The sequence below is a fragment of the Pituophis catenifer genome, unplaced genomic scaffold (assembly GCF_029215685.1).
Source record: "Pituophis catenifer annectens isolate HBS135680 unplaced genomic scaffold, rPitCat1.0.hap2 SCAF_3, whole genome shotgun sequence".
Taxonomy (NCBI): Eukaryota; Metazoa; Chordata; class Lepidosauria; order Squamata; family Colubridae; genus Pituophis; species Pituophis catenifer.
The window spans coordinates 168079364-168092082 of NW_027256883.1; the positions used below are offsets into that span (position 1 = coordinate 168079364).

The 12719-nt window shown below is 37.9% G+C and overlaps 1 protein-coding gene across 1 annotated transcript; it reads right to left on the reverse strand.

The window, feature by feature from the left end:
* Positions 1–2472: 2472 nt before the first annotated feature.
* Positions 2473–11895, reverse strand: LOC139314181 (pepsin B-like). The gene is made up of 10 exons (XM_070939734.1): positions 11837–11895; positions 11419–11572; positions 10037–10154; positions 9019–9137; positions 6847–7037; positions 5343–5465; positions 3603–3744; positions 3501–3506; positions 2928–3020; positions 2473–2625 (listed from the first exon to the last, which is right to left on the reverse strand). The coding sequence occupies exons 1-10, from the start codon at positions 11893–11895 to the stop codon at positions 2473–2475; spliced, it is 1158 nt and encodes a 385-aa protein (XP_070795835.1).
* Between the last annotated feature and the right edge of the window lie 824 nt (positions 11896–12719).

Sequence of the window (12719 nt, forward strand, 5' to 3'; positions counted from 1 at the left end):
AAACCCCTTTCTACTTTTGTTTCTGTCCTATTAGATTAAGTGGCACCTCTTTTGAACAAGCTATGAGATATATAGGGTAGCAATAGCAATAACATTTAGTCTTATACTGTATATCACTTATATATGCATTATAAATTACAATGCAGTGAGACATGCATTACAATGCAGTGAAACAATGTACAGATCTGTAATCTTAACATTGAAGAAACAAAACAATCACTTCACAAAACACATGGCACAACACAGGAGAACAAACCAGTGCTGAAATCTAAAATTTGTTACTACCAGTTCTGTGGGTGTGGCTTGGTGGTGGGGGGTAATGTGACTGGGTGGGTGTGGGCAATTTTTTTTTTACTTTTAAAACCATTTTTACATGTAAAACGATGTAAAAAAATGCTTTCAAAAGGCTCTGACGATCAGTTGCCTGATCGTCAGAGGGTTTTTAAAAAACCCTCTGATGAGCGTTTTTTAACCCTCATCAGCGTGGCTCAGCTGGGCATGGGGGGCGGGGGCAATATGCTACTGGTTCTCCGAACTGCCCACTGCCATCGCTACCTACTTGCTCGAACCGGGAGAATTTCACCCCTGGAACGAAACCATCAAGACAAGATTCAGCAGTCCACCTGCATTTGAAAGACAAAGGGCATTCTTTTGAAGACAGCATAGTCCACATTCTGGACAGAGAGACTACTGGTTTGAAAGAGGGATCAAAGAGACCATCTACATTAAGACTGAACAGTCCTCTCTACAGGGGAGGAGAAATATGACACCACCCATCTCCTGTTTACAACACAATCCTTTCAGCAGTTAAAGAAGGGTCTATAACCATTATGGCGAACCTATGGCACACGTGCCACAGGTGGCACGTGGAGCCATATCAGTGGGCATGCGAGCATTGCCCTAGCTCAGCTCTGGCACACATGTGCATGCTGGCCAACTGAGTTTCAGGCCTTCTGGGCCCACCAGAAGTCGGGAAACGGGCCATTTCCGGTCTCCGGAGGGTCTCCAGGGGGGTAGGGAAGGCCCATTTTTCACTTTCCCCAGACTACAGAGGCTTTCTAGGAACTTGGGGAGAGTGAAAACAGCATTCCCCATCTCCTCGGATGCCCTCTTGAGGCCGGAAACGGCCCTTTCCCGACTTCTGATCCCACCCCCCAAGAAAGCCTCTGGAGCCTGAGGAGGGCAAAAAACAGACCTATCAGGCCCATCATGCCATCGCGTGCCAAAAGCGGGGGGGAGCGTGGGGGAGTCACACATGTATGTGCGAGGGTGGGGCACATTGAATTATGGGTGTGGGCATGCGCGTGACATCACCACCCCCGCACGACCCCTGCTTTCGGCACAAAATGGCAAAAAGGTTAGCCATCACTGGTCTATAACAACTCGCCACAGACAACTCGCCAGGACCAATTCACCATGGCCATCTCACGACAGCCAACTTGCTGCGGCCAATTCACCTTAGGACAACTTGCCATGCCAACTCACCACAGAACAACTTGCCACGGAACAAAGAGTTACACTAATATCGAAGAAAATGTCCGATAGAATAATTAAAGGGTGCCAAAGAAGGGACCAAGTAAAATGTGAATGACAAAAATTTAAATAACTTTTTAAATTATTTTAAATAAGTAAATGGAATTGTGGAATTGTCTCGTAGCAAGCTATCCCATGTGCCGAGTTGTCCCATTCTGCCCAATTCTGCCCTAAGGTTCATTTGCACTATTCAGGTGATCCCGAGGGCACCAATAAACCTTCAAGTTGCCTCAACAATCTCAGAAGGAGTTCTAACGACTGGATGGTTACAAGGAGTATAAATCCTTACATCCTTTGCCATTCAGTCCCAACTGAAGAAGCTTCTTGGATGAAAAGTGAAATGTCTTCAAAGAAAAACAAAGTCCAGTTGCCTTTTGAAAAAGCACGTTTGGGACACGGAAGAAAAGGTTCTTATCTGAAATAAATTCAAACTTCTGATCCAATGAATGGGCCAAAGTCCATTAGGTGGCAGTATTGCAAAACATGTTTCCTCCTGGTAAAACTGCTTCTTGAAAAAACTTTTATTACCAAAATGCTTTATCTCAATTTTGACATTTTGCAGTTAGTACGCATTATTTTCCATTTTCATTTCTCTCATATTTTGAACCAGCTTTCTCCCCCCCCCTTTTTTTTTTTTTCTTACCACAAAAAACAATTGAGAAAAGGATGAATTTCATTGTGGACAAAAAATAGTGTATATTGTGGGAGGAAATCCAAAATATATACATTGTTAAAGAATGAATATTACAAACACCAGTTTGGCATGTTAGAATTTATTTCTTTGTAGCAATGGATCTTAAGTGAACAAACTTCATGTAAAGGGGCTAAGATTGGATGTCAGTTGAGAAACATACAATTTGCTGTATAAATTTAATTTGAAATATTTTGTTGGAATCCAAAAACCAGCTCCATTTATCCAGAAAGAAATTTAGAATTCATTTAGGCTGATGGCGCCAAACCAACCCTGTTGTTTCCCATGTCAAAAATAGAATAATACTCTTTAAGGAAGACATCACCCAGGATCCATAGAGGTTGCCCAGTTGGGGAACGTATATATGTTGGCTCAATTGCAAGTGAACACTGACCCTCGTTCTGTAAAAGAAAGAAATTGCTTCAGATTGTGGCCTTATTGCAGAAAACATTTTTTAAAAAATAATATGCATCTGATTCTTCAAGAGCAGCCACCTGTGTCATCTGCAAGTATTCTGACTGAATTATAGAAGGAGGATTACAGATCTGATGGCTCCAAATTAAGGGACATATCTTCTTTATAAATAAAGTAGCATCAGCCTAATGCTATTTCTCCATGACGTTGTTATTGAGGTATGGAACTTCAATTCATCTTAAAATGAAGTGGTTTCCAATGCACAGAGAATTTAGAAAAGCATACTTACATTGAAGACATAAGCAGAAGGAGGAAGTGGGAACTGGGAACCATTAATGAAAAAGGTAATGGTAGGCATATTCTGGATATTGTTGCAGTCCACCTTATAATGTGAAAGAACAGATGTAAGGGAAGGTTAAATTGAGGCAATAAGGGAGGTTGGCCAGGTTACAGCAGCACTATAAACCCTTATCTCTTTTCTTCAGTCTGTCAAACATGCCTTTAAACTGTGCATAAAATGATATTCAGATTATTTATGGCCACTAGAGTAACAGGAAAAATAATTATTTTTGCATTTTTTAAGTAGACTTAGATTTTATACTTCTGAGCTTATTTACCAACCGCTAGCAAAACTCCTTTTTTGCAATTTTAAAAATTGTGTTTTATATTGTTGTAGCTCAACCATGTTCAGGTGTGCACAAAAAGGTACATTGTAAGGAATAGTATGCAACACCCACACACCCCTGTTATTTTGGAGTAAATACCCCAAAATGCATATAAATGTTCATGTAGATTAAAAAACAAAAACAAGTTCACATCCTATTGTGGAAATCAGCCAAAACAAGCATAAGAACAAGAAAACGAGGAACTGCATGAAATCAAATTTAATAGATTTCTCTAGTCGTAATGGTAACAGTTCCCTGAACAATCACAAAATTTGTTAAAGATTCTTTCCTCTACTTACTGAACCATCGTTAGCTGCATTCACAGCCTGAAGGAACTCCGTTAAATATTGTTGTGGGATAGTTAGCAAAAATGTTCCTGTGTCTACAATGCCCTGGCAGCCTTCACTGCACCAACCAGTAGCCTTGTTGCCAATAGTAAATCTATAGAAACAATAAGGACACAGAATATTACTAAAACCATTACAAACAACTAAAACAGACTACAATTGGTAAAATAAATAAAAGCCTATGTATTCTCAATTTACATACAGCCTTTAATCAGCCATTACTGACCGGATAGCCCACAAAGGCCATGATGGAAGGCATCAATTTGAGGAAGGCTGATCAAGACTGTTACATATGCCTAAGAATCGATGGGACACTTAAATGCAGATGCCATACTTCATGGAGGATTGCCCATAAATATTGGCACCATAGTTATGACCATGCCTATTGCATAAATATTGGTCAATATTTTACAATTAGAATGTCCACTAAACATTCTGCTGTATTTATAGAAGCAGGCATGAATATTGCAAGTGATCCTTGGAAAGATCTCTACTAGAAATTTTGGAAGCCAATTACCAGCAAATGTAACAACAACAAAAAAGCTTCAAATATTAGATAGCTTTATGTGTGAGTGAATGTATCTTTTAATCTAGATAGATTTCATACTCCACCGCATATTAAGTTATTTAACATATTTATTCAGCGGTATAGTTGCTAAATTCAGCAGCATTTTCTTCTGACCAAACATGCTTAGGATTGAATTGTTTATGGGCTTTTATCAAATTTTCTTCATAAATGTGTGCCAACACTCATAAGGCGTTCCATGTTCTTGATGGAATGGTCGATTTTATTTATTCATTATTGATATTTAAAGCCACCTTTTCTTTTCTTTTTCTTTATTTTTTATTTAAACTTGTGGCTTGCAATACTAGGTCTCTGAATACAGTGATGAAAGTAGTTACAAATTTCCGTAATAAGAGACTCACTTGACACTTACATCTCATTCTTTTCTATGATGAAGCCTTTTTTGATAAGTTATTTTAAGATATTTTATTATTCTTAGAAATAAAACATTACTACTCTTTATATAATTAGATTTATTAAAATGATTTGATATTATGAATATTGTTACTATTACTGTTGCTGCTGACTTGCTCAATGGACTGTTTGTTGGTTTTATATTTACAATAAGAGCCATGGTGGCGCAGAGGTTGGAATGCAGTATTACAGACTAATTCTGCCAACTGCCAGCAGTTCAATTCTGACTGGCTCAAGGTTGACTCAACCTTCCATCCTTCTGAGGTCAGTAAAATGAGATTGTTGCTGGCAACATGCTGACTCTGTAAACTGCCTTAGAGAGAGCTGTAAAGCAGTATATAAGTCTAAGTGCTATTGCTATTTACAATATGTTTTATAGTGATCTGCACTCCGCCCAATGATGGTAGATACAGTACTAACCGATTGAGGATTTGGCTGGCTGGCTAGCTAGCTGGATGGGTGGATGGTGAGAAGTGATATGCCCATCTGTTTTCCAAATTTGTATCCTAGGCAGAACAAGGCCTGTTTTCCTTCCCACAAACATATTTAGAGGTAGAAAAATAAGTATTGGATTAATCAGTTCTGCCAAAACTCTAATACACCTAACCAACAGGTGAGAGGAATATCCTTCCATTATTTATAAAGAGTGAAGAAGCAGCTCATTCAAATAAAATGGAATCAGATATAAATCAGGAAGAAAAGATATTACTTACTCTTGTATACCAATCTGCCAGTAATACTCTCCAGTCACAGGGGCCCAAGTAATTTCCCCAGTGTACAACTGGGGGTCCGTTCCTCCCAATATCAGTTCTCCTCCATACTGAACAGTTGGTTGGCTGAGAAGAAAGAGAAAAAATGGGCAAAAGAAAGAGTATTAGCTATACTTTCTCATCTGCTTGTGGTCTTTTTGTATAGAGTAAACAACCCTAGAATCATTTTCACCAGAAAATATGGCCAGAAAGCGAAAGTAAAAAACAAAACAAAAAAACCAGTTGTTGGATAAAATTACAAAATAACAATGAAGTAAACTGAGATTGTTGTGTGTTAATCCTGAATATCCACCCATCTCCGGTTCCCCCATTGATGTACACATGGTTCACTCAACTGCTCACTCCACTGAGAACCATGTTTTTAAAGGCTGTGAAAATTCAACTTTTCACAATTCCAACTGTGAGATAAGAATATAATTCGAGGTACAAATGAGGGTACAAATCTTCTTCTTACACTCATACTGTGAATAAAGTAATCCTTAGTATATGTGGTGGAATCAACTGAAATGAGGGAGGTCCCAATAGGAGGAGTTAAGAGATACACTACCTTGGACTCTATAGTGGGGAGGAAGTGTATGAGATTAAACATTTAGGATTAAATCAGGCTTTCCCAAGGGAAGGTGGGGAGTTTGGTAAGATCTTTGTGGAACTGATGAATCAACAATAAACAAACTTCTTGACTTAAACATTGGAGCTGTTCTGGTTACTTGCATTTAACAACATACCATATATATTCAAGTATAAGCCGACCCAAATATAAGCCGAGGCACCTAATTTTACCACAAAAAACTGGGAAAACTCATTGACTCGAGTATAAGCCTAGGGTGGGAAATGCAGCAGCTACTGGTAAATTTCAAAAATAAAAATAGATACCAATAAAATTACATTAATTGAGGCATCATAATAAAATATAGCAGACTGAGTACAGCAAATAAATGTCACAGCCCTGGAGAAGAGCGGCTGCAGGTTCTTGCCCAGTACGGCATGGACAACACAGAGACGGCCGGTGTGCAGGAGAAAAGAAGAGCAGTGATATCAACAGTCATTGGACCACCCACAGAGGCTGCAGGTGCCCGCAGATGAGCAGGAGAGACTGGAGAACACCCGCACTGCACTGGAGAATAGGTAAGTGGGACCCTCACTCGAGTATAAGCCAAGGGGGGCTTTTTCAGAATAAAAAATGTGCTGAAAAAGTCGGCTTATACATGAGCCATGAAATTAAATCACAATGATTTAATTCAAAAATAATTTTAAACCTCTTTCTTATCCTGATGCTTCTCTCTTTCAATATCATTCATTACTAGAATGTTGAACTCGATTATATTTGTGATGATGGGATTGAGCCATGGAATACAAATAAATTGCTTTATTCCAGGTAACTCATTCTGGAAGAAAACCATAATTATATTTACATGCTATGGCACAAATATAATGTGGTTAATCTTACCGTGAGAAGTAAAAGCTAAAAATGGGTTCGGAAATCTGGTTTTGACTCATCATCTGGTTCAAGAGTGATGCCCCGGGATTTGGAGGAGGATTGGCCAAACCCAAAATCCCATCAAAGTTGGCATAGTAGAAGAAGTTGGCTTCCTCCACACTCAATCCAAACTGTTGGTTTTGAATTGCAATATTCTGGATCTGAGAGAGAAGATTGAAAAATAGATTTCACTTGTAGTTCATAGCATTGCAACAATAAAGATAATGATTCTGCGATTCTATAATAAAGATATACAGGATGGTGAGCATAATATCTTGTTCAAGTCAAGCTTGATTTCTGGTGACTTCCGTATAGGGGTAAAATGCTCCCAGTTCGGACCAGATCACCCGATCCAGTAGCAATGGTGGCAGGTGGTTTGGAGAACCAGTAGCAAAAATACCTGCGCCCCCCCCCACCACCATGCCCAGCTGAGCCGCACTATCATCAGAGGCTTTTTTTTTACTTTTAAAAGCATTTTTTCTACAACATCTTCCGAAGAAAAAATGCTTTTAAAAGTAAAAAAAAAAAAGCCTCTGATGATCGTGTGGCTCAGCTGGGATCATCAGAGGCTTTTCAAAGCACTTTTTTCTGCAACCTCTTGGCCGAAGAGGTGGTTTAAAAAAATGCTTTGAAAAGTCTCTGGCAACTCCCAGCTGAGTTGCCTGATCAGCAGAGGCTTTTCAAAGCATTAGAAAAATTGCTTTGAAAAGTTAAAAAAAAAAAAGTTGGCCACACCCACCCAGTCACATTAAACCCCCCCACCAAGCCACGCCCACAAAACCGGTAGGAACAAATTTTACATTTCACCCCTGCTTCCGTATCATTTTCTTTGCAATAGCATGGGGATGGTTTGTCACTGTCTAGCAAGGGCAGTGGTGGCTTGCTAAAAGTTGAGGTTATCCATATGTGAAAATGGTCTTGTCCATGGGAAGCAATAAAAGAATCAAGACGTTGTGTTTTTGTTGCTGATCACAAATACAAAAAGGGCAGGGCTTTGATCACATTGCTGCAGTTCTGTTATATTGCCTTTTTTTTTTTTCTTACTCCCCTGCAGATGCTGATGAGAGATACCCCGGTTATATGATAAAAATGTGGAAGAATCTCATTAAGGATCATTGTCCCAAATGCAGTCTATCTTCTTTAGCAAATATGCCAGCTATGACCACCAATGGTAGCAGATATGTGATTGCCATAATTCATCCTTACAAGATTTCAAGGTAAGTTTATTTTATTGACATTATACCCCAAGGAACATAGAGCTGGTGAGTACTACAAGACCAGACTTTTTGTAATAGCACCCTCTCCCTGAAAACTTTGCTAGTCCCTTCCTTGCATCCATTTAAGAAATAGTGAAGGTTAATCTGATGTTGGACTTTCAGTGTTAGATTAGTATGTTATTTTAATCAGAACACTATTTCTATAGCTTTTATTATGATACCAATTTACTTCCATTATGTTTATTCTCTTTAAGGTAAAGATAAGGGTTCCCCTCGCACATATGTGCTAGTCGTTCCCGATTCTAGAGGGTGGCGCTCATCTCCGTTTCAAAGCCGAAGAGCCAGCGCTGTCCAAAGACGTCTCCGTGGTCATGTGGCCGGCATGACTAAACACCAAAGGCACATGGAACACTGTTACCTTCCCACCAAAGGTGGTCCCTATTTTTCCACTTGCATTTTTTACGTGCTTTCGAACTGCTAGGTTGGCAGAAGCTGGGACAAGTAACGGGAGCTCACCCCGTTACGTGGCACTAGGGATTTGAACTGCCGACCTTTTGATCGACAAGCTCAGTGTCTTAGCCACTGAGCCACCGTGTCCCTTCTTATCTCTTTAGACATGGTCATTTTAATGCTTATTTTATTTATTTATTTATTTTATTATTTCAATTTGTATACTGCCCTACTCCCGAAGGACTCAAGGCGGTGAACAGCCATAGAATAAAACATATGAATACAAAATTTAAAATAAAGTAAAATGAATTAAATAATTTGGCTGAAAATTTAAAACCCCAAATGCATTGGTCCCCTAAAACAGTTATACATGTAAATGTAAATAAGTAAGAGCTAATTCTAATGAATTAATCAGTATAGCATAGTAGTAAGGAAAAGGAATTAAGGACTAAAAACTTGGTTAAAATCCACTCACCCGCACAGTATCATAACCTAATATCATGCTCAAGCTACCAAATCCATATCTCATGACATAAGTTTGATTAGTGCTGTGATAAGTAGAGGACTGTTTTGGGTCAAAATTTTTATGGTTTCCTACAACAAAACAAGAAAAAATAGAGAGTAGAAGCTGTCAAACAGATGATGGTTTTCTACAACAAAACAAGAAAAAAATAGAGAATAGAAGCTTTGTTCTATGTATGGTGAAAGATCTTTTTCTCTATACTTAAATCACAACAATCAGTACTTTACTTCACCATCAACCCACACTTTTTCATTCTCTCATGTTGTAGGAAAAGTCCACATCAAAATTTTAATTGTTTACACTGAAATGGCAAGGGGGTAGAAAGCGTTTGAAAGAGGCATTTTTCAAAAAGACATGCATAAGAAACATCCTTATTAGTACAGGTCAAGAGGTCCTCTTTTGTGGACCCAAATCAAAGCAAAACTATGGGCAACATGGCAACTTTCAGCATTTTAAAATACCCCCCCCAAGGTATTAGGAAGTGCACTTCCAGTGAAAAACCTTTATATGTAGAGCTGATCATGACTCTGGTCATTTTGGCCCAGTGACACACTTAGAATTTTGATTTTTTTTTCTCATAAAGTGATTGTCATTTTTCCCCTGGCAAATGAAACACACAGTTATGAAATGGGAAATCCTGTACTGTATTGTAGGCACCAACTATTTTCTATTTTGTAAAAAATAATAATAAGGCTGCAGGTAAGAGCAAACTCAGGTGAAATTGTTTAAACCCCTCAAAGCATCCAAAATGATGGAAAAAGAGCCCAAATGTTCAGCTCTGCTCCCTTCAGTGATCCACTCACTGACTGGAAGGCTGAGTTGGGGTCTGCAACCCAGAAAAGGTTCCTTACCAATGGACAAGGTATAAATGGTTTAAAATAAGGGGAAAATATATTTGGTTTTGACAAAAATAAATATTTTCTCTAGAAGCATACATTCAAAACCTTCAGCAAGGGAGTGGACTACTCACCACAGGCCACTGATCTGCAATATGTAGAAGGTACCCACAGAATACCAGAGCCAGTATCCAAAAGAACAAGAAAATCTTGTGGTGGAGTTCCAATGGTTATTTTTCCAAAGTAAAAAGACTGTCAAATGAAAATAATTATGAGACAGGTTTCACAAAAACTTTGGAGTAACTAAATAGGTAAATAAGTAGGGAACTACCTCTCCCTGACATTACCTGCCTGTCCTTGAGATCAAATAGGAGAGACATCATCCAGTCCCTTCTCTGAAATGTTGCCATCTAGTGCAGGGGTCTCCAACCTTGGCAACTTTAAGACTTGTGGACTTCAACTTCACGAATTGAAGTTGAATTCTGGGAGTTGAAATCGACAAGTCTAAAAGTTGCCAAGGTTGGAGACCCCTGATCTAGTGGGACCTCAAAAGTATCTCTGTGACTACAAGAACCTGTTCTAGGGCTACAAACATTCAGATGACTACAAAATGACAGCAAAGAGGCACAGTGCACTATTTTCTGCCATCTCACAATCTCCAGATTTTTGCAGCCCAAATTTTGGCAGGCCTAGGAAACTGGATTTTTTTTCTACTTCCACCTTGTTCATTCTCCATGAAAAAGAAAAAAAAACATTTTAAAATCTGAAGGGTTATTTGTCATTTTAGTGAGCATAAAATGAACAAATAAACCAAACTTTGGTTATATGTTCATGGAAGAGTGTACACTGTACTGAATGATGCTTTAAACCAAGGCTTCTTGTTACTATCAAACATAGTGTTTGGCTCCAATGTGACTTACTCAGAAGTAAATGGATCTATTATTCCAGTTGTAGACTACCTCGCTTCTTTGGGAGTAAGTTATGCAGTTGCTGTCTTTTATTCATTCGGAGTAAAGAGAAATTGTAGCCCTAACTCAGAATGCTCACCAGTCATAGTAAAAAAAACTATCCCAAATACATATTACATTAAGTTGCTCTTTAACAAGGCGGGCATATCTAGGTATTATTGTCAGAAAACAGTGGTCCAATCACATGAGACTTAAAAATACAGAGAACTATTTTTTCCTGAATAATAATCAGAAAAAATAATAATCAGCAAAAAAATAATAATTGCAAAATATGTTGCTGAATAATCAGGTAGCATCAAAAATTGATTTAAATAAATAAATGGATTATGTTCTTTCCTGAATTCAGGCATCAGCAGTCCATTTACAGTTGTTCATAGGAGAAAGGAAAGATGAAATAATTAAGTGATATTTCATTATACATAAATAACATCCTATTGATTGGTTCTGAGAAGAGCTATCACAATATGCCAATAATAAACTTAAATGCTAGAGTTACAAAGTCAGTTGAAGGAGAGGAAAATACATATTTCTGTGGTTTAAATACTTACGTTCAAATAATTGGTCATTGGTTCATATGTAGCACTGAATTTATTGAACTGATATTTTAATCCAGGGTCAATATGGTATTTTTCCAAAAATTCTTCCAACACTCCATGCTCTCTCATATTTTCACGAATGGATTTTCCTTTCTTCAGAATGATTCTACATACCAAGAAAGATAGTCAGAATATCCTTCACTATCACAACTATCTGCATATTTTTAATATTTTTGTTACTAAAAACAATAATATCCTATCAAACAAGTACTACACAAACAAGAGATTAAGCGAAGAAGCAGGAATACTGAGGCTTGCCATAGAAATATAAAAACATAATTTTGCCACCATTTTTTGACTAAAAGCAATGTGCTTTAGATTGTTTCAATTCTATTTTCATTTAATGTATGGTCTTAGCTGAGATACTCACCTATTGAGTCCACCTTCTGACAGGTGGACACAAACTAATGCCAGGATCAACCACTTCATGATACTTTGCATCTTGGGGAATTATCTCAGGGAATCCAAAAATTTTGCCAACAACTAGGCTGCTGTGACTCCGCTTTTATATCCAAGGCAACTGTTCTCTGCTATTTAATCTCTTTGTTCTTGTGTCCCATATCTCTCTCTTTAATCTTATTATACTAAGCCAATACTAACATACCTTTTCTTATGGATAATAGGAATTAACTTTCCTCTGTTTGAATTACGTTCAATTGAATTTTTGCCCTTGATGTTAAATAAAAGACTAATAGAATTTGGCTTCACAAAGCATTACCTGATAGCAATATCTGATATATATATATATATGATAATATATCGAAATGAAAAACTATAATCAATTTCTCCTTGGAAGCTGCTCCCATTGTTTTAAGAAATAATGCAAAATGAATGAATAATCCCAGTTGCTCTAATAAGGATCAGTTGCTCTAGTAAGGTTGGACAAGGTTACTTTTGATTGAATTACATTTTAGAATTCTCAGTTTATGCTTGCTAATTTTTTTGTTGAACCTTGGAAAACTACATGGTGGTTCTGTCCTGCATGAAAATTGACATTCCAGAACACGACTGTGTCGATTCATCCTTCCATTCCCAGTTGTGAAAGTAAAAGAACCCCAGATTCTTAATTGGAGCCATGTGCCAGAGATGTTTCCAATTTACATTTTCTGCTAGTCCTTCATATATTTTATAAAAACATTTTTCCCATTTCATTTATCTGTGAAATAAGGAGCTTCTTGGATGAGAAGCAAAACGTCTTCAAAGAAAAACAAGGAAGTCCAGTTACCTCCTGAAAAAGCACCTTTGGGACAACC

Bases quoted from the DNA above. Each gene is read 5' to 3' on its own strand.
- LOC139314181 (XM_070939734.1), bottom strand. From the start codon at position 11,895: ATGAAGTGGTTGATCCTGGCATTAGTTTGTGTCCACCTGTCAGAAGGT. The intron at 11,573-11,836 runs GTGAGTATCTCA...CTTGGTATGTAG, and splicing joins TCAGAAGGTGGACTCAATAG to AATCATTCTGAAGAAAGGAA. The intron at 3,745-5,342 runs GTAAGTAATATC...TTGTTTCTATAG, and splicing joins TGGCAGATTGGTATACAAGA to ATTTACTATTGGCAACAAGG.